Here is a 25,079-nt window from a genome sequence, read left to right on the forward strand (position 1 = left end):
CTTCGGACTAGCGCATGGCAAACCGACGCTCTATCACACGGCCGTCGTCTAGCAAAACTAAGACACGTCATGTGACGCGCTCTAAACCAATGAGCAGGCACAATACTTGCAAGGGGTGTTATAAAAAACAAATATTGACTGCTTTTACTCGTGCAATGGTTAAAAACTATGACTCCCTCGGTGATCCCCAGATCGTTCTATTTTCCCGAGGCGAAAATAGAACGCTCTGTGGATCACCTCGGGAGTCATAGTTTTAACCATAGCACTCGAAGCAGTCAATATTTGTATAATAACACCCCAAACATTTCTAAAACCTGTATTATTATTATTAAGTTACAGACCTGAATGCTACAATCCACGGACGACGCGAACACAGATTGCAAACACTTTTACCTACTGTGTTGCATGTAGTGTCGGACAATCCGAAATGGTTACAGACTATTAATTTATCATCCTCGTACACGCAACGGACGTCTGGGTACTGCACGCCGTGTGCTAGTCTGTCGGACTACTAGCGCACGGCGCCGTGTGCTAGTCTTCGGACTAGCGCATGGCAAACCGACGCTCTATCACACGGCCGTCGTCTAGCAAAACTAAGACATGTCATGTGACGCGCTCTAAACCAATGAGCAGGCACAATACTTGCAAGGGGTGTTATAATCTCCCATAGCACACAGTGCAAAATGCTCAATATTTAAAAATACACGAAAAATACTTAAAAGTCTCACAGCTTTTAACTTGAAAAGGAAAATTATTGATTGACTCTTGAACTTTTATTCTCTGCTCAATTTTATATGGGGAGTCCCTGGGCCCGTCGAGTTATTCTCCCTCCAAGTAAAAACACCCCTTCACATGTCTAATTTTCAAAATGTCCGAGCATCAATCTTGAAAAATGTTTCTACACCTCTCAGCAAATAGTATACACATAATGAATGTTTATGAGTGCAATGGTGCGAATATGTTCATGAGTTGAAAGATGGAATGTTCTATTCAACGAGGCGGAGCTGAGTTGAATGGAACATTCCAGCTTTCAACGAATGAACATATTATTCGCACCATTGCACGAATGAAAAACATTCATTATTTGTTTTATATAACATCCAAGTAGATCTTTGTCATTTTGATTGAAAGATACAACTTTCAAAAGAAACAAAGCGTAGGCCTACAATTTTTAATTGTAGAAGCCGAATGCTAGTAATTTTACTAATATGCCTTGCAGTAACACTGCTGCGTTACCAAAGACACGCGCACGTAGTGATGTTTTTACTCAGCTTTTTCGTTCCGTTCGAAAAGTACCATTGCACGCTGGCAGCGTGCAATGGTATTTTTCGGATAGAACGAAAAAGCACGGTGAGTGACTCAGCGTGCAATGGTACTTTTATTTGCTATCACGTGACGGACAATCCTCCAATCAAATGGCAAGGATCTGATTGGGTGTTGTATAATACCATTTATTTCAGGGCCTATGTCATCCAAAATGCCTAAAGCTGGAAGTCAACAACCCCCATCACAATTGGGCACATTTTTTACACTGAAACACTTTCTGGGGGCTCTCAAATCTGTCTAATATAGAATATTTTCAGGGCCTACAAAATATTAATGAGCTCGACGCTCTGTTTTCTCCAATTTGGTGGGGTGCACCCCTAGAGGCCACTCTCTGGCGTTATTCGCGAGCCTCGATGTTACGTCAGTGTTCATGCTAGGACAGACCCCATTCTCATCCCCCCCCCTCATCCAACGCCCCACAACTGACTGAGATTATACGAAAGATTCAGACTTGCCAGAACGCAATAATTAGATGGTAGGCCTGTGTCGTATCAATTATGTCTTCTATGCAATACTATCCTGCAATAATGTCCGCCGGACGGTTTTGCATATGCAATCGTGTTTGCTCGGACGCTGCTGCATATGCAAGTGTGTCCGCCCGGACACAATTGCATATGCAGTTGTGTTCGCCCCATGCAAAAACCGTCCTTGCAGTAAATTAAACGCCTTTGGTGTCGACGGAAAACCTTCGCCATTTTTTTTTACAACTACGTGCATGTTATGAATGACATGTGAAATGTTCGGCCGTCGGACATTCGCTGCAATCATAAAAAAAAATACGTGAACAATAATTCATCATGCACAGTAATGTACATGTCCACCGGACGGTTTTTGCATAGCCCCGGACATGATTGCATATTCAAAAGTGTCCGGGGCGGACAGTATTGCATGGCAGATCTGACACCGGCACATGGTATAGTAGATGGCATTAATGCGTAAGTCGGACAAGAGTTATATTTTACAGTCAAACAGACAATTACAAGATTGCAATGATTTGTTTATTATTTATACAAACACAGCTCGTTAATATGTTAATTAGGCATTCATTTATATTTAATACAATTTAATGAACCGTATTTACCTCCTTCAGAATTAAAATCTACTTTTCAGTATCTTGTTTCTTACAAATTGGCAATTGACTTTGATCACGAATACCATGATTACCAGTTTATTATTATTTGGTCTCAGAATTCATCACTGCAACAACCTATCTTTCTGAAAGTTTGTATAGTACCTTGTTTGGTAGATACGTGCGCTATAATATAAGACTTTGATATTATCATTATATTAGGACTAGTAACTCGCCCTGTAACTCGAGATAAGACTAGTCTTTACTCTTTGTGAAATCTACCCCAGTGTCTTTAATGTAACTATTATGGGTGGATTTCACAAAGAGTTAAGACTAGTCTTATCTCGAGTTAGGACAAGTTCTCGAGTTAGGACGAGTAACTCTCCTAACTTAGAACTAGCCATGCGTTTTTTTATATATCACAGGACTATTTTAAACTCAATTCAGCTTGTAGCTGCGATGTTTGAATGTGTTTTAATAAACAACCAATAATAATAATATTCCTAAGTTTTAACTCTTTGTGAAATCGACCCCTGACAGTTCCTTTAATTCAATTGAACTTATTTAGAGAACTTAATTATTGGAGTACTCCCAAAGTGAGTGTTGTCAAACGGTTGCAAGCTTGGTAAAAAGTTAACTTTACAATTTTGTTTGCATTAATTTCTGTTTTACTCTTACTATAGCTGAGGTAAACGAATTCCGCTGTAGGATTCGGATTGAACCTGACCCAAGAGTAGAGTTTACTGCTCTAAGCATAATAATGTATAGCGGTCACAGTGGATTCTCATTGCATCATGGCGTCTGAAAGATACCCGTCGCATTGCGATTTGATTATTAGTCAATTTCTTTATTTTATACTATAACGAGCAGTTTTATATACTAAAAATCTTCTGCTGAGAAATCACTATAAAAATGGCAGATATTATTTTGTTAATGATATCCTTGATTTGAACTCGTACGTTGATGGTTTATCATTCAAGGCTTAGAGTAGTAGGCGTTCTGGTCACCAAGGGTCGGCGGGTGCGTTTGGACGGCAGGTGCAACAGCTGGATTGTAGGTCGGTGCTACGTAGCCTCCCATATCGGTGTTAAACCCACTGTGTTGTTGTTGCTGAATAATGATTGTAGTGCCTGGTGGTGGAAGCTGGAAATGAAAAAAAAATGCTTTAAGCCCCTTTCACACGAAAGCAATTTAGCAAGGGTCCCTTGCTAAACTGTAGCATGGTTGTAAAATTTTGCAAAATGTGTGCCCAGTGTGAAAGGCAACCAGTTTTCTATTGTCCAACCTCTTGTAAATTCTTGCATTAATTGCTACATTTTACAACAACCTTGCTAAAAATGAAGCAAAGGGGCCCTGCTAAATTGATGTCGTACGAATAGCACTTCTGTCTGCACACTGATGTTGATAAGGGCAAGTGAATCTGGAAACAGCTCCGCGGGAATATAACCCCTGTTTAAAGGATGGGCTCCTGGTCAAGTCACATATTTCCCTCTCCCCTTTCCATTTAGAAAGTGTTATTTAGGTGCCGGGAAGCAATGCTTCTTTAAAGGTATTAGAACATGATCTGGAATCACAATACGTCGATGACATGTAATCTTTGCCGGCTAACCATTTAGAAGCAGATGTGTCACTTCTTCTTTCTTTCTTGTCGGGTAGGAACAAGCCATTGTTCCTATAACGGTCTCTCAATTTATGAACATTTTGTTAAACACGAGTTTATTACCCACTGCCTTTACTCACCCCTCGACCACGCCCATCTCGAAGCTCTTGATATTGCGAAATCACACAGAAAAGACACAGCAACTATTGAACAAAAAAAATCATAACTGACCTAAATTAAAATCAACTCATGTTTTCCCCACATGCTCTTGTGCTGATTAATGGTGATTATGTTGAGTGACGAAGGGGTGATGGTAAGCATGAGTTTGCCTTCTGATAAGCTCCAATCGTTCTCGGGGGTGATCGTTCTCGTCGGGTTGGTCGTTTTTATGTTGGTTTTATTCGACCACTTTTAGACACACATTCTAGATGTAGGGTACCAGGGGAAGATGGGATAGACAACCAGTTTTGAGATAATATAAGTAAAATTTTACCCTAAATTGCTCACGTGGGCTTACTGATACTACATGTCAAGGATTTTGGACAGTTTTTAATCACTAAAAAACTTAACTTTATACAATTTATTTTAGTGTCCCTATTTTCTCCATTATTTGGTGCAAGATAGGATGCATGTATTATATCAATGAAGGTTGAAAGAATTATAAAAGTGGAATATTTTTATCATTGGCACTGGACAATATTGGTGATTACTAAAAACAATTGTCAGCATAAAAACTTACTTGGTAACGAACAATGGAGAGTTGTGAGAAACGGCTCCCTCGGAAGTAACGTAGTTTTTTTTGTGAAATAAACAATTAGTCACAAAAGTACTTGAATTGAATTCGAGACCTCAGCTGACGTCTCGAATTCAAGTATCTGAAAGCACACAACCTTTTCGACAAGAGTGGTTTTTTTTTTCTTGTTGAGATACACCTGCAGGGGCCGATTTCACAAAGCAATAAAATTCATCGCAAGACCAATTTTCAGTATCACCATAGTGATTTGTATTGTGACATCACACTTTACTAAGCAACTACGATTGATTTGCAGTCACGATCAATTTTAGATCTTTGTGAAATCGGCCCTGGTCCCAATTTCACAAAGCCTGTAAGCACACACAAAATTTGCTTAGCATGAAATTTCTTCCTTAAAAACACTGGGCACTATTGGTAATTGTCAAAGACCAGTCTTCCCACTTGATGTATCTCAACATAATTATGCATAAAATAACAAACTGAAAATTCGAGCTCGATTGGTCGTCGGAGTTGCGAGATAACTTTGAAAGAAATAGTGGTCACACGAAGTTGTGGGCTTTCAGATGCTTGATTTCGAGACCTCGAATTCTAAAAAATTCGAAAATAACGTCTTTCTCGAAACTACGTCACTTCAGTGGGAGCCGTTTCTCACAATGTTTTTTTACCATCAACCTCTCCTCATATTACTCGTTACCAAGTGAGCTTTTATGCTAATAATTAGTTTGAGTAATTACCAATAGTGTCCACTGCCTTTAATAAAAACAGGTTTACCAACCAGATTTCCACGTGATTTTCAGGATAAGCAAACAACAGCCGAATGCCGATAACCAGCAATATGCAACAAATTTAAATTTGGCTGGTAATCTTGTTTTTATCAAGGAAGAAATTTTATGCTAAGCAAATTTTGTTGCTTACATGCTTTATGAAATTGGGCCCACAATTAGACTGGTCGTTGACAATTACCAATAGTGTCCAGTGCCTAGGGGCAAATCGGGGCAGAATGGGACACAAATTGTGTTCCCATTAAGCTGTACTTTTCAGGATTTTTTTTTGTGTGATTCTTCTTTATGCGTATGGCTGTTAACAGTCTCACCTGAATCATCTCGAGCAGGGCGTAGACTATGACCGCACTGATGTAAACAGCCTTGACGAGCGCCGCCCATTCCGCGGGGTCCACATCAAGAGGAGGCTCCAAGTTCAAATAGTTGAATTCACCCCCGACCTAATCAAACATATTCATGGGAAACCAAATTAGTTTAGGAATAAACTACTCGATTTACGTCTTTTAGTTTTAAATATTAAACAGCTGCCAAACCATAGGATTCGAACTGCCTCTAGCTACCTCGGTATAGTCTAGCTGGTAAGACACTGCTCTAGAATTGCAATGGTCGTGGGTTCGGATCGCACCCGAGTAACATAACTGTGATATTTTGTTCACATGACTCGGGAAAGGACTATACAGTGCTAATAACACACCGGTGTATGGGTAAAAACCAAATTAATACAGCATATTAAAATTCATCAAAATGTGAGAATTACGTGTTTGCAGTGAAAACCAAAATCTCTGCAACCGACACAAAATAACAGGCGATTTGTGGGGTCTTCGAAATCAGTCGAATCGACTTTGACAATTTTTAAAATGGAATTATAAATTAGAACTTTTTCTTTGTATAGGAGTGGACACATTTTAAACATTTTAAAACAGTGACTGTTATTCTCCTTACTGATATGTACCAATGCATCTAGCCACTGTGTCAAACTAAGATCTTTATTTTATTAAGTTCACAAATTGCCCATTATTTCCGAAGTAGGAGCGCCAAAGACTATTTTGAATCTCCAAGCCGCTGTATCTAATGTTGGTTGGACCAAAATTTTGGAAACAAGTGCTTTAACTTGGGGTTAGTTAAAATCAATTACAAATTGCATAGAAATTCTAAACTGTTTTTACAGCGTACACTTGAACAAAGAAATGAACTTACACAGAGATAAACGATGACTGTAATTGCAAGACCACCATAAAACAGGATGAACACGCTCTGGCAGACTACGAATGGAATCAACATTCCTTTAGTATTCTTCAAAAATAATAGTCATAAACAACAACAGAAATATTATCAATGAAAGCAATTATAGTTTGTTTTAAAGGAACACGTTGCCCTTGGATCCGACGAGTTGGTCTATCAAAAGCGTTTGAAACCGTTTGTTATGAAATGCATTGGTTAGAAAGATGTTTTAAAAGTAGATAAAATGATCCACACAATTAGTATCACTCAAAGGGGCACTCAAAGTTGCACGGTTTTCCTTTTACGTCGCGAACTAACACGGTCGGCCACTTATGGAGTCACAGATTTGACTCCCATAAATGGCCGACCGTGTTAGTCGACGAGGTTTATTTGTGTAGATCATTGTATTCTACTTCTACAACACTTTCTACCCATTACATTTTATAACAGAACGGTTACAGAACAATTTTCAAAGACCAACTCGACCGATCCAAGGCAACGTGTTCATTTAGCCCTATACACAGATACAGAGTCCTAACTATTAAGGCCCGTTTCTGGGGCAGAAAATATTCAAAGCTTCATAATTTACATCTTCCTGGAACAAGCCACTTATTTCAACAGATTCACATTCCATGGCGGCATACATTTTTCCGCGTTGGGTTTTGCTCCTCATATTCCACACAAATCCGTCATTTTCGTGAAATAATGCAGCTCCCAACGTTAAAAAAATGACGGATTTGTGAAGAACATATGACGACCAAAACTCACCGCAGAAAAATATATGCTGCCATGGAATGTGAATCTTGAAATTAGTGGCTTCTTGCAGGTAAGATTTGAAGAAGCTTTGACAATTTTCCACCCCAGAAATGTACCCTGATATCCAGGACGTCACTGTAGTATAATACGAAAGTGTAAGGCCACCAGGGCTACGTGTTCCTTTAACTTGTTATTGCTTTCTTTTCCCCCGACATGTGATTTTCAACTAAAACTGTTTACAACCTGCATTGCGCATCTCGTTGCGTATCCTGGAAGAAATCCACAATGATTATTGTCGTAACTGTGCAATCAAAATGCTAACGCCCCTTTTCTCAATGAAAATGGACAAAAATTAATTAATCATGGTCGCAATTTTATTGTGTTCAACTTTTCCAGTAAACTTAGCGTGGAAAGTTTGGTGGTTTTATACCTTGCATAAATCTTTACAGGAAGTCTCAACTCTGCATGGTAGTGGTTATACACATGTCTTTTGGGAACAGAATCCCGAAAGAGCAAATGTATTGCCTTACGACTCGCGCTGTGACAAAAAACTGTAATGTGTGTGCCTGGGAAGAAGGTTGGAAGCCTTAAGTCTGGTTCATACTTCCTGCGAATGCGAATTTGACGTGAATTTGACATCACAAACTGCCCTTCGCAGCGATTTTCGCAGGTGAGTTGAGCAGAGTTGAACTGCTGCGAATTATTCGTTGCGAATTTGTGACGTCAACATTCGCTTTGCCTCCGCATTCGCAGGAAGTATAAACTGGGCTTTTAAGTCCGGTTCTTCCTGCGAATTTGACGTCACATTCGCAGCGAACGGTGTGAATAATTCGTTCCAAATATGTGACGTCAAAACTTGTATCGCATTCTCATTCGCAGCTATACGAACCGGGCCGGCTCAACGCATGCGGCCGGGCACTCCACGATCTTTAAGTAACTGGGCTTTCGGAAAATATCAATATTTTAAGTCAATTTTTAATGTTGCCTAATTTGAGTTCCGTATAAGTTGTGAGAAATAGTTTACATTAACAAAAATGCCGGATCTACCATAGGTCTGGGTTCATATACGGCAATCCATTGATAATGAACATCGTGTTTTGGGCGGCAGTAAGTTGTGTCTGCTGTGATTAAGCACTGTCTCATAATCTAACTGCAACATCATCTCATAAAAACGATAGAAAAAACGTTTGTTTATAATTGAACTACATTTTATAACCTTGTTAACTTTTTGTACATTGACTCTGTTTACTCCGCTTCTCAAAGCATTTGGCCGATGTTTGTTATACGCAGGGGATAATATTATTAATTAATCAAGTTTAAGGTGATTGCTTTTGCACAAACTTTGTGTTGCATCTACCGGATCCGTGTACATGTCAAAGTACAAGTGCGCAGTTTATCAAGGTCATCCAGGAACAGTGAGTTCGACTGGCATTTAAATATCGTCAGAATATCGTGTCAATAATGACAAACCAAAACACACAGCGCTTATCACACACATCCGATGGGCGACTCACCTTGAAGCGCTTCATATACCGTGGTATAGTTCTATGAAGAACATGTTCAAACTATGAGAAAGATATCGTATGGACTTGTAACATGATTTGCAGCCCACATTTACGTGCATCATACAACGTACAACACAAGAGGGACGACGACATATTACGGTTATAGGGCATCATGTTAGGGACTGCTCACAGGGACACAATGCTAATGTGATGCCATGACCAGGATCAAATTTCATAAAGCTGCTTAAGAACAAAATCATTGCTTAGAGTAAAATCCAACATAGTAAACAGCAACTGAATTAAAAGCAATGTATGACATTTTGGTCAGTCATGTGTAAAACTAAAAAGCTTAAAGTCACCTGGGAATAGAATTTTTTTCTTTCAAACATAAGAGTATATGCTTACGAACAATAAAACAATTTTTTTAGTAATTGTTTGTCACGATTTATATGTTTAAAAAATATATAAAGTTGTTTGGGGGCTGGCTCCGCCTACCCCTTTTGTGACGTCAATCGACTTTGCCTGCAATGCGTATAGTACACACACGTGCAAAGTACATGTACGTGCAAGTCGTGAGTTGGTACATTTCAAAAAGTGTTTTTCTGCATTCAGCAGCAATAAACCTGGTCGGCATTGCCGGAAAAAAAAAACATTTTTTTTTTTAAACAAACAAACTCACGACTTGGTCCGTACATGTACTTCGCAATTGTGTTTACTCTACGCATTACAGGCAAAGTCTGCCTCGATTTACGTCACGAACAGCGCCCTCTTGGGTCGGGGTCTACTCTTAAATTTGTAAATAACATAAGAACTGATTTTTTAAAACCTTAGTTAACTGTTTATTCACATTCCACTCATCAAAACACACATTATATTAGTGACAAAAGCTTTATTTTGAAAACATACCACTTCCAGGTGACTTTAAGCAGCTCCTATTAAATTGGGCCCCGGACCCGATCACTCGAACAGCCACCCAATAGACCGCAACACTAGACCGCTCACAAGAAGGGGGGTAGTGGTTAGCACACATTTGATGGTAGCAATGTGTCTCAGGGGACGTGCTTACCTGAACAACCCCTACGATCAGCAATATTGCAGCCAAACAAAGCAGCAAATTGATACAAAGTTCCAGTCCCTCCACAACTCGTACACCAACTTCAAGAAAGTAAGCATAAAATAACAAACCTGTGAAAATTTGAGCTCAATCGGTCACCGAACTTGCGAGAAAATAATGAAAGAAAAAACCACCCTTGTCAGACGACGTTGTGTGCGATTAGATGGTTGATTTCGAGACCTCAAGTTCTAAATCTGAGGTCTCGAAATCAAATTCGTAGAAAATTACTTCTTTCTCGAAAACTATGGCACAAAAGTAAGACAAAATTGATAAACATGGAATTTGTAAAACCACTCTAATCTAACACCGTTTCCCAAATCCAACCCGCAGAATCATAGCCTGTAATAATGCTATTTACTGTAAATAGATTCTTTTATTCATTTTGAGACGAACAGTCGCATCTTCAATTTATCAAATTTCCCCTTTTCAGTTATCCATCCCAATTTTTTAAAACATAAACATGACGCGCCCCAACCTTGAGGTTCGGGCCTGATCTTGTAATCAATTATTTATACGAACAAATCAGAAGTGTACCAAATATCAAAATTACGTTTAAATGGTTAACAAACCACGTTTTAAACAGTTTTTAAATAGAATTCCCGTCAAAAACAAATTGGCTTAAGACACGGTGGGCACTATTGGTAATTGTCAAAGACCAGTCTTCTCACTGGGTGTATCTCAACATATGCACAAAATAACAAACCCGTGAAAATTTGAACTCTCATTGGTCGTCGAAGTTGCGAGATAATAATGGCAGAAAAAACACTCTTGTCACAAGTTTTTTTGGTGTGCTTTTAGATGCTCGATTTCGGGACATCAAAATCTAATTTTGAGGTATCGAAATCAACTTCAAATACTAAAGTTTCTTACTCGAAAACTACGTTACTTCAAAAGGAGCAGTTTCTCACAATGTTTTATACTATCAACAGCTCTCCATTGCTCGTTACCAAGTGTTTATGCTAATAATTATCTTGAGTAACTACCAGTTATTGACCAGTGCCTCTAAAGCGAACAAGAATGGTCCTTACCCGATGCGTAGGTTGAAGCAATGGCTGCGCAGCTCTGAACAACGGAGCATCCTCCACTTATCTAGATAGGTGAGAAGTGAGAAAAGAAAAACCAAGTATACACACGAATAAACAAAACATGTAGTCATCTTCTTCTTCTTTCGGGTTGATGTTCGTTGTAAGGGCAGCCACAGCCATCGATCTTCATTATTTGCATAATCGGCCTAAAAAGCTCTCGGCCAATTTGTACTACTTTCTAAGACAAGATTGAGAAATAATGGCCAAAAAAGTCTAATAAAAAACGACCTACCAGTGACCAGACAGCTACCACAAGGGAGCCAGCCCTAACACTGCAGCAGCAACACCTGTACATAATCGCCATGCTGAGCCAATAAGAAGCACCGTACGTCGAGAAGATCTTTACAAGAAATTCTATCGAGAAGTTGTATTGCGCTCACGGTCGACCAGATACCACTCTACCACTGACTGAAAAGTACTGGACGTAAAGTTCCAAGTGCAAATTTGAACTGATAAATTCTATTGACGTTACCCGCAGTCAAATATAATCCATAGGAACTTTGGGTTGATTTTCGTTCATTAGTTACTCATACTTATAATAATTGATAAGAAAACGAAAAAAAAACCAATGTTTGTTTATATAAATGACTTATCAGATCGTGTGTGAATTACAAACAATACATGCATGACCTTATAAAAGTTTGTCCCGTCAGCAACCAAATTCCATGAGTCGCATGAAGTAGTTGAATTTCATTCAGGGCAAGTTTTTTGACTGAGGCATCTATTTTTGTTTACTTTGATAATCTGCTGCTTCAATGGGTAGAAGGTTGATAAAGTCTGATATCACAAAGGAACTTGTTTCGTTTCGTTCGTAGAGAATAAAGAAATAGCGATATTAAAGGATTTGGGTACTTTTTCAAAATGTCCACAGATTTACATTAAAGGAACACGTTGCCTTGGATCGGTCGAGTTGGTGTTTGAAAAGCGTTTGTAACCGTTTTTTATAAAATGCATAATGGGTAGAAAGATGTTGTAAAAGTAGAATACAATGATCCACACAAACATGCCTCGAAGTTGCGTGGTTTTCCTTTTACCTCGTCGACTAACACGTCGGCCATTTATGGGGGTCAAAATTTTGACTCCCATAAATGGCCGACCATGTTAGTTCGCACAGTAGAAGGAAAACCACGCAATTTCGAGGCAAACTTGTGTGGATCATTGTATTCTACTTTTAAAACATCTTTCCAACCATATGCATTTTATAAAAAACGGTTACAAACGCTTTTGTTTTGACCAACTCGTCCGATCCAAGGCAACGTGTTCCTTTAAACTTACAGGGTTTGCTTCCCTTCAAATATTACTAACTACGGTTGTGTAGTCTTTGAGAAATGAGTAAAACAAGACACAAAATCATGTTGGTCTCATGAGACCAAAATGATTTTAGCATGTAAAATCCCCTTAACCAGTTATGATATTATACCAAAACCATGAGTAACTGGTTAATATGTTTTTACATGCTAAAACTGAGACGAAAATTATTACTTTTACTCATTTCTCAAAAAATACAGCACCTCAGTAGGTAAAATTTCAAGGGAAGCTTTCTACTATCATAATCTTCAAACTGTGTAAGTTTAATGTAAATCTGTGGACATTGTGTTTTTTGTTAGGAAAAAGTACATATTATACCCTTAAAAGGAACACGTTGCCTTGGATCGGATCTGACGAGTTGGTCTATAAAACACGTTTGTAACCGTTTTTTATAAAATGCATATGGTTGGAAAGATGTTTTAAAAGTAGAATACAAGGATCCACACAAGTTTTCCTCGAATTGCGTGGTTTTCCTTTTACTGTGCGAACTAACACGATCGGCCATTTATGTGAGTCAAAAATTTGACTCCCATAAATGGCCGAGGTAAAAGGAACGAGGTAAAAGGAAAACCGTGCAATTTCGAGGCATGTTTGTGTGGATGATTGTATTCTATGTTAACAACATCTTTCTACCGATATGCATTTTATAAAAACGGTTACAAACGCTTTTCAAAGACCAACTCGACCGATCCAAGGCAACGGTTCCTTAAAACACCCAACCCCGGTGGTAGCGAGGCTGATAAACACAGGTGTGGCGGTTTCAACTTTCCGCTGTGTTCAGTTTTCCAAATGACCAAATACGGTAGCATTACGTCATGCAATGCCTGCGCACAGATGCGCACAGCAAGCGAAAGTAGTCAATTTTTAGTGCCGTATTGAGTCATCCGTTACCCTCCGGTAGCTGTCATGGCGGCGTCCACGAGTCGAGTACAACTAGCGGCAAACGCGTGGATCGGATGAGTTTTTTTTAATGCAAGCAGAGTGTGACCTGCCTGAAGTTGTACCCATGAATACATGTAAAGATGGGGCAAGAGATTATGTGACTACACAGAAAAGAATCGTAATATAAACAATGTGGGGTCACTGCTGAGAGAACTACAGTACTCGCCAGGGTACTCGCGGAGTATCTGACCATAGAGTGTCCTTACTCTATGATCTGACAAGTCACCCGGAAAACTGAACACGCCGGACAGCTAAAACCGTTCGAACAACGTGCTGATATGACCGACTAAGTCACCCGGAAAACTGAACACGGCGGAAGACTGAAACCGCCACACCTGACTTGGTTTTTTTTAAAGATCGTTTGAGCAAAACTATACATTCATTTAGGCTGTGTTCATCCAGTGTAAGATGTAGCCTAGCCCTCCTCACGTAGATGTCATCTCTCCATCTTCTTCTCTGTCTACCTCTTTTCCTGTTTCCTGTCCTTAGTAGCCAGTCCATTATTCTCGTTGTCCATCCATTGTCATTTCTTCGGACAGTGTGTCCAGCCCTTTTTAGCTTGTTTTATTGTCCCTATGATGTCTCTTATTCCAGTTTTCTTTCGTACTTTTATCTCTAATTGAGATATGTAATCTTTTGCCTCTTTACTTGCTCTTTGTGTTCTGCGGAGACCGGTAGCTAGAGGCAGTTCGAATCCTATGTTTTGGCAGCGGGTACCGCTACGATATAAGAGATGTTAAATTTGCGTAGTGGATAAAGAATATTAATTTGGGGTTTTACCCAAACACCCGATGTGTGTTAAAGACACTGGACACTATTGGTAAGAGTCAAAGGCCAGTCTTCACAGTTGGTGTATCTCAACATATGCATACTTATAAAATAACAAACCTGTGAAAATGTGAGCTCAATCGGTCGTCGAAGTTGCGAGATAAGAATGAAAGAAAAAACACCCTTGTTACACGATTTCGAGACCTCAAATTCTAAATCTGAGGTCTCAAAATCAAATTCGTGGAAAATTACTTCTTTTTAGAAAGCTACGTAACTTCAGAGGGAGCCGTTTATCACAATGTTTTATGCTATAAACAGCTCCCCATTACTGTTACCAAGTAAAAATTTTTGCTTATTATTATTATTTTGAGTAATGACCAATAGTGTCCACTGACTTTAAGCACTGTATACTCAGTACTTTCCCGGGTCATGTGAAGAAAATATATCACAGGCATATTACTCGGGTGTTGAGGAAAATATCGCTGTAGCTTTACATACCAGCATGATGACAGTTTTAGATACATTGTACACTAACCACACAGGAATATTACTCGTCATGATACTAATATTTTAACAAGTAGATTTCGACAAATACGTGTACAAAAATATATTTGTTTTATTAAAATAAAATACGTAAACTCACACCAACAAATATATACAAAGATTGAGCTATTGATATATAAGTAGAACTGAACTAAGCTATAATATTGCAAGATTATCATGCATGATACTGGGTTTGGTTTTCTTTCTATAAATATTGGACCATCTGTTTTCCTAAAACAAACACCAAACTAATATATTTATGCAAACCTAAAAGCTAAAAACGTCTTAATTTTAAAAACTGATCAGTGTTCAAACTTCATTTTTTTTTTTTTTTTTCTTTCGTTAACCAATGTAAAAAGTAGTCATGTTAAAGGAACACTCAGAATTGGTTTTTGCTAACAAAACAGTTGCTGGCAGTGTAAGCACTTTATGTAATAAATCCACCATATACATAAACTGACAAACCTGTAGAAGTTTGAGATCGATCGGCCATCTGGGTCACGAGAAAATAGTGAAAAACAAATTCAAATTTTGCATGACATCGATTATTAAAATAAATTAATAAAACGCCCACTGAGCGATAAACTCCAAACGGGAATTTAGTTTGATTGGTTTCTCATCAAATGTGACATTTCAGACAGAAATATTTTAAGGGATGTTTTATACTATCATCATCATCATCATCATAGACCGTGTAAGTTTTATGCACATGTGATCTAAGAGGAGTTGCAAATTTGAATGCTGTGGATTGTGTTTTTTAATTGTATCACAAATTTAGTGAAATTGAACAACTTCATACCGGTTTGTAGGCCGGGGTAGTAACATAACAAAAACATTCATTTAGTAATCTGTTAGGTAATCTGTTCGAATGTTTTGTTGGTAATCCGTTCAAACGGTTTAATAATTACTTTGCACGATTTAGTAATCCACTCGAACGACTAAGTAATCAATTGAAACGGTTTACAAACTTTACGTCGTCTGTTTGATATGTTCTAGCTTTAGCTAGAAAGTTGAAATTGTAAGCATTAAAATATAACATTTTACATATACTAGGCCTACATTGTATGTAGATATATTGCTATTATGAACAATTTAAACTCAACAAAAAATAGTGAAGCTGACCTATGAAAGACGCTTGTATATGACAAAAGAGTCAATAATCCCAGATACGTGAAACCATTCTAACAATAACTGACAGTAATGCCCCTCAAATATTTTATAACATAAGTTTGTTGTCCATCGCATTGATGACATCACTTTATACAGTGTAATGGGGTGCACCATCACATCCCTAAACTTAATGTAAATAGTCATTCATAAAAAATAGTATGTACAAAGGTAAACAATAAATTGCGAACTCCACTGTCAACTGTTATACTGGCAGCTTAAAGGCACTGGACACCTTTGATAATTGTGAAAGACCAGTCTTCTCACTTGGTGTATTTCAACATGCATAAAATAAAAAACCTGTGAAAATTTGAGCTCAATTGAGAGAATAATGAAAGATGCTTGAATTCAAGACCTCAGCTGACGTCTCGATTTCAATTCAAATATTTAAGTGAGAAATTACTTCTTTCTCAAAAACTACGTTACTTCAGAGGGAGCAGTTTCTCACAATGTTTTATACTATCAAAAGCTCTCCATCGCTCGTTACCAAGTAAGTTTTTATGCTTACAAATATTTTGAGTAATTACCAATAGTGTCCAGTGCCTTTAACACTACACAAACTTTACTTTTAAGGTACACCCTCCACACGCTCACAGCATTCTGACGGGGACTTCTCCCAGTTGTAAACATAAGACATTCTAAACTGCTGTTCTTTGGCACACATCTGTCCAATATTCTGGAGTTGCTGATATTTTCCTCTCATGTTTTGCACACTCTGTTTGTGAGTGACAATGTAACTGTTGCGACAACCGCGGGATTTGTACTCAGTATCGAAGCGGGGGTCATGTTCTCGATGAACATCAACTGCAGCAAGCCATGACCCAAGCGATACATCCTCGGCGTGGTACTTCTTTAGTAACGGAGCATTCGTAGCGACAAAGTTGACAAGATCATTAGATAACACATACCCTCCACCAACAGCAAATGGAATGTAACGATCACACAGTACCCAATCAGCTTCGGCATATTTGCCATTCTTATGGACATGTGCCCGGCCATCAAAGAATCCCCAATATAACCGCACTCTTGACTTACTCCTCAGTTCATGAAGCATTGCATCTAATCGTACAAAGGAATCGTCATCAACTTTAAGCAGGTACTTGAAGTCGACATTTTGGTCCAACCACACCATCATCTTTATTAATTTACTGGTTAGAGAATTAAATGAATCCTTTAGATCAGGAAGTAAAAGTAAATCATTATACTGTTTCTGTTCTGATTCCAATGCATTCATATCTGATGATGATAAACCAGATGTTCCTAAAACAAACCTGTAGATGACTTCATCTCCATGATTCTGCAACCATGTGCTACGCACCGTGTACCTTCCTTCCAACAACTTTGGTCCTGACATTATTAACACAACGAGGAATGCAGACAATTGCTTGTCCGTTTCATGGAGTGGATTGCTTGATGGATTACAGGATGCTTGTCTATTGTTTTGGTTGGTTGTGTCGTTCACACAAGCTGTGATGAAGATGACAAGGAGCATAGAGCAGGAGAAACACATGAGCAGCAAAAGCTTCACAACTGATTTACATTTTGTAGCATTAGTCAGAACCTGAAAAAAATATTGAGACATAGATAAATTAAATCGTATATTTTGTCTTTAGTGTTTATTATAAATATCCATGCATGTGTAGTGTCAGGAAATTTAATTAAGCTCTGCTCACCATTGTCTTGCATCCAAAAGACACTGCGCTATTTTTTCTAAAACCAAGTACATGTGGAGATACCGATATCAAGCAAGATCAAATTAACTCAATGATCATCTCTGCCAAAAGCTACCCGTGCCAGGTAAGTCAGTTTGGTACGAACCCGTTTGGTACCAAACAGCTGTATAGCAGGGGCTAATTTTCCGCACGTCGCCACCAATTTATCCGCCCTGAATTAACTCCAAAACCACCGATTTGTTTTTTTAAAGAAATTTTTAAGGTTTTACTTTTAGCAAAATAATATTTTTTTTTAAACCTGTCTCCCATAAAAACCACTTGTTTAAAAATGTTTATACTAGCCCAATCGATTGAAAACATCCTCAGGTCCCCCCCCCCCCCCGGTCGCAACATGACAAAAAGTAACAAGAGTAAGTACAGCTAGCAGTAGCAATCGCTCGGTTAACAATAAAAAACATGGTTAGCAATAAAAACATGGTTAAAATTTCTTCAACTTGAATAAAACGGGCCGAATTTAGACTTGCTAATCCTACCTCCATGCTAGGACTACCAATGCCAGTACCAATGCCAAAATGCCAAATTGGCTACGGTTTACATTTATTACAATTGGTAAATTACCATATTTTATAAAGCAAGGTTTGCTCTACTAATTTTTTTATGGATGCTACTGTTTTCCGCTATAATTAACCAATGGCAGAAAAAATTACTACTCAATCAAAGCATGGAGGAAGAAAGGGAAGTAAAAAACAACGGCGCAACTCACCCTTCCAAATCCCAAACTAACACGCGTTCCTTTGCGATCCATCATTTTCTATTTTTAGTATTATTTAGTGTATCCGCATTTAAAAATCTGCACTGGGATTTTAGATAAAGAAGCATTTGAAGCAACCAGGCTTTGAAACATGATCATTGAGTATTCGGTTTTTTTGTTGAAACTTCAAAATCAAAGTTCAAAGAAGATAATTCCGTTCGAATAGCTGAAGCCATGGGCGCCGCCATCTTCAAAATTAATTCTAACTTCGTCCCCCAGGGCATGTCAAACAGTACAAGGTTTGCAGCTCTTTACTACTGGAAATAGAGTAAATCATGGGGACGAGGTTGAAACAGTCCCACTATGCAAAGATCTGGCTCCCAGTTTGTATTTTAATACTTTGTACGAGCATGAACCATGGGTCCAGACTGATTGAAGTTCGCTGGTATCCAATCCAAAGTTATGTTTGATTAATAAAGTGAACACCAGTCAAGATGGCAGCCTCCATGAAGCAGATTGAAAAGTGTTGTATGAAATTTGATCTGCTCTTCCTCCAGAAATGACATTTCCCGCTGGGAACCTTGACCTGATCAGGGCAGCCGACTTGGCAGTGCGTGATGATTGACTTACCAGGTGCAACGATTTGGACTGCACCGGGAAAAGTGCAACGTTGGCAGAGTTTTGCAACTGTGGCCTGTGCTGTGCGTGTGTGACCGTATGTATGTACGTGTGTGTTTCCCCCGGCCGGGAGTCGTCTCGTTGGTTTGTTGACGGCTGGGCAGTGCTGACTGGTGTTGACGCGTCACCATCACCGACACCGTGGCAAGCTTTGTGGTGATCATAAACGGTGTACCGGTAAAGAAAATATGCATGGTGAGTATCTATATAATAATCACATTTTAAAAACACATGCTAACAATACATTAACAAGTTAACTATTGTAAACAATGCAAATATTTCTTAATTTTAAAGACTTCCTACAACTTGTAATTGTAGTACAAGTTTGCAAATACATGTATAGTATTTAGGGATGCATCTTCTATGATTATGAAGAAAGATTGGGGGCACTTGCTCTCTTTCCCCTGGAAGTAAGATGAGTGCGAGGGGACCTCATCGAAACATTCAAGATTCTTAATTAAGCATGTTAAGTAAGGGGCTTGTGGATAGCCCCACTTGTGTGGCCAAGGATGGATAGCTGAATCCTTGGCCACACAAGTGGGGCTAGATTGTGGATAGACGCCAGCACAAGCAAGAGTAGCACAAGTCGAGGGCATGACATGATGAAGCTCTTCCAAAAAACCTAAAAGGGCTTAATAACAACAAAGGGCTCAATCTCAGAGAACACTTCTTCACACAGCGAGTAGTGGATAACTCGAACAGACTCCCAGCCCAAAGTGGTCAATGCTAGGACAACAAATCAGTTCAAAAACAGCTTTAAAAAATACCTGAGTGAAAATGGATGGGTGTTAATATGTTAAAAATAAAAGGCATAAGCCTACAACACTAAAAATCTCATTAAACCTAAATAAGTGCAATGACTGTTTTTTTAGTTTTTGTTATGAGCTGTCTTTAGGAAGTTGAGTTGTCGGTGAATCCAGTGATAAGTTTGGCCGACTGCCACTGGACTTCTTCCATCAAATCATGGAACCCTCTGGACTTGCTTGGAGGATATTACATCGGTCTAAAGAAGACTGTATACATTATAATAGAAAGAAAATACATTGAAGTTGAAAGAAAATATTTATCAACAAGTAAAACTATTTGAAAATCTATCCGTGAACTCCCAAAAAGCTTTGTGCTCCATAAAAATAATAGTAAGCGGCCTACAAATTGTATGCCTCCGTTTTTGAACTTACTAAGGTTAGTAAGTTATGGTTCCATATTATGAGGTACAATGATGTTATACCTTCATGGTTTGATCAATGTTTTTGTTTCAGGAACTTTGACCGAATGTTGCTCTTGAACTTTACAAACTGAGCTTCACAAGAAAGCATCATCAAGTTTGGTAAGTTTTTTTCATTTGACATCTACAATTGCATGATGCACATACAAGGTTTATACCATAAGGTTACTTTTGGCAACATTAACAGACGATAATAATTATTGCTATCAACCAAAACATAGTTGTTGGTTCGGTCGCCAATTTAAAGGATTAGGGTACTTTTTGTAACACAAAAAAACACAATGTCAACAGATTTACATTAAACTTACACTGTTTGAAGTGAATGATAGTAGAAAGCTTGCCTTAAATTATTACTTACTGTATTAAAGGTGCTGTAGTTTTTGAGAAATTAATTTTTGACCTATGGGATTTGTGTACAAAATGAAAACCAACGGACCTACACGTACAATGGATCCCTGAGGTATGGAATAGGTAAAGGTAAGATATCTTGAGAAGTCACCTTTTATCAAAACTTAAGTTGTACAGTTTTTGAGATAAGTGCTGAACCAAGTATTGACAGTACTGATTATTTCTGGTGCCGAGTGTATACTTACAAGTAAATTTGGGTGTCTTGGCCGAGTGGATAAGAGCACCGAACTCTTGAAAGCTCTGGTGCTTCTGTTAAGCAGAGTGTGGCTTCGAATCCCGGTCATGACACTTGTGTCCCTGAGCAAGACACTTAACTATAATTGCTTCTCTCCACCCAGGGGTAAATGGGTACCTGTGAGGGCAGAGACGGTTCTTGTGATTGATTTAGCCGAGTAGTGCATATTAATGTTGCACAACAGGCTGCATACTCCCAGGGAGCTGAGATGGTTTAAGGAATGAATTAAGGCCCAGTGACCAGGGATAATAATGTTGGAAGCTCTTTGAGACGCTTTATATAAAAATTGGTTATTGTTATTATTATATTAAACTGTTCTTACCCTATGATTTCATCATCTTGCTCATTTATTTGTCCCACTAGGTTTTTACGTTATGGGTAGAAAGACACAACCAGCCATGAACAAGTTCCTCATCATAGTGCCATGTGTCTTCATTATGTTCATCATTTACATCTCAACATGTAGTGACAGCTCCAGTGACCAGAATAAAATCACTGTGACGTGTGAGCCGCGCTCCTCCAACCAGCACGAAGTGGGTAAGAGTGATCCAACCAACAAGAAAAAACTCTCTGCTTTCCTGGTTGTGTTGATATTGACAGGCCCACAGCTTATAGAACGTAGATACACAATCAGAGAAACTTGGCTTCAGAAGCATGGCAAGGATGTCCTGCCGAAGTTTGTTGTCGGCACATCTGAACTGTCGGCCTCAGATATGAAGATGTTGGAGGCAGAACAGGCTCGGCACAAGGATCTTCTCTTTCTGCCTAAACTGAAAGATGCATTCGGTTCACTGACAAATAAAGTGATTCAGATGATGGTATGGTTGGATAGGAATGTTGAATTTCAGTATGTTATGAAGGCTGATGATGATACATATGTTAGACTTGATGCAATGGTGCGAGAGCTGAAGACTAAGAGTAGAGAAAGACTCTACTGGGGTTTCTTTGATGGGAGGGCACATGCTCACCGTACAGGGCGCTATGCAGAGGCTGAGTGGGTACTTTGTGATCGCTATATTCCGTATGCATTAGGAGGGGGTTATGTTTTATCAGCCGATCTTGTTAAATTCATCTCAAGTAATTCCCAATACCTTAAAAAGTACCATGCTGAAGATGTTTCTGTTGGGTCATGGCTTGCTGCCATTGATGTTAAACGAGAGCATGACCCAAGGTTTGATACCGAGTTCAAATCTCGTGGCTGCCGGAATGTTTACATCGTAACACACAAACAGACCATTCAAGACATGAGATCAAAGTATCAGCAGTTGCAGACAACTGGGAAAATGTGTGCCAAGGAGCAGCAGTTCAGATTGTCATATGTGTACAATTGGGACAAGGTCCCGACCGAATGCTGTGAGAGAGTTGAAGGGGTGCCATAAAGAAGTGTCAAAAGACACGAGGGACTTCCAACCTATGCAAGTATTAAAGGGGAAGGGGGTGTGGGTTCACACGCATGAACCAGTCAACTCTGATATCTTGTAGTAGTAGAACAAATATATAACTAGGACAATGGGAATAGACCCCGGCCTTGCAGCATGTGACGTCACACGCTCAAAAAGTGCCCTCACTGGGGTAAAAAGGCACCCTCACTGGGGTCAAAAGAGGCAAATGATTGGACGACAGCCGTTCTTTGTGCGTGAAAACGTGTACGTCAGTGTAGCGTTTTGCGTTATGCAGGAGGTCTATAAATTTGTCTTTTTCTCCATCAAAACCAAAGATTTACTTTCCCTTTTCGGTTTGACACTTTGATAACAGGTTGAACTCAAGTGGCATTCTTAACATGGTTAATTTACCTACATTCGACATTTATATAAATAAAGCAAATATTGCTACATGCCAGGTCTGATACAGGGGCAATGTAGGCAATTGCTTCCATCCATGCCCCTGGTCCTTAAAATGCTCCATGATGAAAGTTCATGGATGAAAGTCGAAGGGGTGCACAAAATATGAGCATGAATATCACGTTTTTTTATACTTTGCATTCCAAGCTTGGCTTGCTGTCAACCATCCTACACATAGGTCATCAGTTGGTCAGGCCAGTTTGAAACCTTGATAACAAAATGCTTAAAGGCAGTGGACACTATTGGTAATTGTCAAAGACTAGCCTTCACAGTTGGTGTATCTCAACATATGCATAAAATAACAAACCTGTGAAAATTTGAGCTCAATCGGCGTCGAACTTGCGAGATAGTAACGAAAGAAAAAAACACCCTTGTCGCACGAAGTTGTGTGCGATTAGATGGTTGATTTCTAGACCTCAAGTTCTAAATCTGAGGTCTCGAAATCAAATTCGTGGAAAATTACTTCTTTCTCGAAAACTGTGACACTTCAGAGGGAGCCGGTTCTCACAATGTTTTATACCATCAACCTCTCCCCATTATTCGTCACCAAGAAAGGTTTTATGCTAATAATTATTTTGAGTAATTACCAATAGTGTCCACTGCCTTTAATTGTATTTGCCAAGTTCAGTCACTTAGTAGTTGTTTTTGATGTTTACTTCTAGCTTTACAGATCAATTGTATTTGTGTATGACCAATGACTGCACACTTGACACTTTGCCAGTCACAACATTTAAAATTCATTGTAAGTTTTAAAGCTTTTTTTTCAGAGCGCAAAGTACTAAGAGAATGAACTGTACAGTAGTAACTGGTAAAACTTTCAGTGTTTGAATCTTTTCAAACAAAAACTTTCAGTGTAGTTTTATATTTCCCCAAAGAATTATATAAGATTTTGTTACTAATACTGTTTCGTTTTGCATGTACCATTAGGGTAGTAGAATTAATTTTGTGTTTTGTATTTTTAAATGTTAAGAGTACTATGCAGTTACCGATCATTTTAGGTAAAGCCAATCAAAATGCTGCAACATGAACGTCAATGTTTCAAGGAGTAACTTGTGTTAAAAGACACTGGACACCTGTGGTAGGCTAATTGTCAAAGACCAGTCTATTCACTCAGTGTATCTCAACATATGCATAAAATAACAAACCTGTGAAAACTTGAACTTAATTCGCTGATGAAGTTGCGAGAGAATAATGGAAGAAAAACACCTGTTGCACTAGGTGGTTGTGTGCTTTTAGATGCTTGAATTTGATACCTTTTAGTGAGAAATTCAAATTACTACATTCTCAAAAACTACGTTACTTCAGAGGGAGCCTTTTCTCACAATCTATCAACAGCTCTCCATTGTTTTTATGCCAACAATTATATTTTAGTGTCCACTGCCTTTAATGAGATCATGATGTATACAATTGTCCTTATTTATAGATGTATCAGGGTATTGGCTTGGGCCTTCGATGGGAGAATCTGGAACGCTAGGTGGCAGCAGACTTACCATATAAATTTCAATTGTTCCGAGGATGCGATATTACCTGGTATGCGATATTACTTGGTAAGTCTGCTGCCACCAGGCAGTCCAAAAGTCCCCATTGAGCCCTTGCTTTCTCTTGCCCCCAAAGAAAGATTACGAGTAGACATGCCAAGTACATTGCCATTATAACAGATTAACAGAAAAGTAAAATGCATTTTAATGAAAATCATTGTGAAATGTCATTCTTTAAAAGGTGCTTTGATAAAGTTTAATGTAAAGTTCATGTACGTGTTAATAAAGACATGTTTTATGCATACATATGTTTGTCATGTTCATATGCCAAAAAATACATAGTCATGTCATTTGTGTTTTACAATAATTAAAGACAGTGGACACCATTGGTAATTGTCAAAGACCAGTCTTCTCACTTGGTGTATCTCAACACATGCATAAAATAACAAACCTGTGAAAATTTGAGCTCAATTGGTCGTCAAAGTTGCGAGATAATAATGAAAGAAAAACACCCTTGTCACACGGAGTTGTGTGCTTTCAGATGCTTGAATTAGAGACCTCAAAATCTAATTCTGAGGACTCAAAATCAAATTCATGGAAAGTTACTTCTTTCTCAAAAACTATGTTACTTCAGAGGGAGCTGTTTCTTACAATGTTTTATACTACATGTATCAACAGCTCTCCATTGCTCGTTACCAAGTAAGGTTTTATGATAATAACTTTTTTGAGTAATTACCAATAGTGTCCTGTCCACTGCCTTTAAGAAGAAATGTATTTATAGATAATAAATTCCTTGTATTAATAATGCTAAATAGTGCCCCTTTTTCCATGGTTAGTCTTAAAGCTCTTA

General features: G+C 38.6%; 3 protein-coding genes across 4 annotated transcripts; 1 reads left to right on the forward strand and 2 right to left on the reverse strand.

Annotated features, from left to right (window-relative positions):
* Positions 1-2,292: 2,292 nt before the first annotated feature.
* LOC139950261 (uncharacterized) lies at positions 2,293-11,736 on the reverse strand. The gene is made up of 7 exons (XM_071948879.1): positions 11,445-11,736; positions 11,156-11,216; positions 10,080-10,168; positions 6,729-6,824; positions 5,843-5,971; positions 4,136-4,198; positions 2,293-3,538 (listed from the first exon to the last, which is right to left on the reverse strand). The coding sequence occupies exons 1-7, from the start codon at positions 11,514-11,516 to the stop codon at positions 3,371-3,373; spliced, it is 678 nt and encodes a 225-aa protein (XP_071804980.1). The 5' UTR covers positions 11,517-11,736; the 3' UTR covers positions 2,293-3,370.
* A 2,956-nt stretch (positions 11,737-14,692) lies between these two features.
* On the reverse strand, positions 14,693-18,999 carry LOC139950268 (beta-1,3-galactosyltransferase 6-like). Of its 2 annotated transcripts, none has more exons than XM_071948886.1 (2): positions 18,995-18,999; positions 14,693-17,501 (listed from the first exon to the last, which is right to left on the reverse strand). In XM_071948886.1, exon 2 carries the CDS (start codon positions 17,448-17,450, stop codon positions 16,509-16,511), a length of 942 nt encoding a protein of 313 aa, XP_071804987.1. In that variant the 5' UTR covers positions 17,451-17,501; positions 18,995-18,999; the 3' UTR covers positions 14,693-16,508. The 2 variants fall into 2 exon arrangements, with proteins under 2 accessions (XP_071804987.1, XP_071804986.1); XM_071948885.1 differs by lacking the exon at positions 18,995-18,999 and adding an exon at positions 18,377-18,602.
* LOC139950269 (beta-1,3-galactosyltransferase 6-like) lies at positions 18,849-24,953 on the forward strand. Its single transcript, XM_071948887.1, has 3 exons — positions 18,849-19,237; positions 20,302-20,369; positions 21,274-24,953. The coding sequence occupies exon 3, from the start codon at positions 21,285-21,287 to the stop codon at positions 22,287-22,289; it is 1,005 nt and encodes a 334-aa protein (XP_071804988.1). The 5' UTR covers positions 18,849-19,237; positions 20,302-20,369; positions 21,274-21,284; the 3' UTR covers positions 22,290-24,953.
* The last annotated feature ends 126 nt before the right edge of the window (positions 24,954-25,079 follow it).

This window comes from Asterias amurensis, chromosome 18 (assembly GCF_032118995.1).
Source record: "Asterias amurensis chromosome 18, ASM3211899v1".
NCBI lineage: Eukaryota > Metazoa > Echinodermata > Asteroidea > Forcipulatida > Asteriidae > Asterias > Asterias amurensis.

What these genes read in the sequence shown, in the direction of transcription:
- LOC139950261 (XM_071948879.1), bottom strand. Translation starts at nt 11,516, where the DNA reads ATGGCGATTATGTACAGGTGTTGCTGCTGCAGTGTTAGGGCTGGCTCC. An exon ending in TGGTAGCTGTCTGGTCACTG is followed by an intron (nt 11,217 to 11,444) that starts GTAGGTCGTTTT and finishes TCACCTATCTAG; the next exon opens with ATAAGTGGAGGATGCTCCGT. An exon ending in CCCTGCTCGAGATGATTCAG is followed by an intron (nt 4,199 to 5,842) that starts GTGAGACTGTTA and finishes TTTGTTCAATAG; the next exon opens with TTGCTGTGTCTTTTCTGTGT.
- LOC139950268 (XM_071948885.1), bottom strand. Translation starts at nt 18,421, where the DNA reads ATGATGGATCGCAAAGGAACGCGTGTTAGTTTGGGATTTGGAAGG. An exon ending in TTAGTTTGGGATTTGGAAGG is followed by an intron (nt 17,502 to 18,376) that starts GTGAGTTGCGCC and finishes TATTTTTTTCAG; the next exon opens with GTTCTGACTAATGCTACAAA.
- LOC139950269 (XM_071948887.1), top strand. Translation starts at nt 21,285, where the DNA reads ATGGGTAGAAAGACACAACCAGCCATGAACAAGTTCCTCATCATAGTG.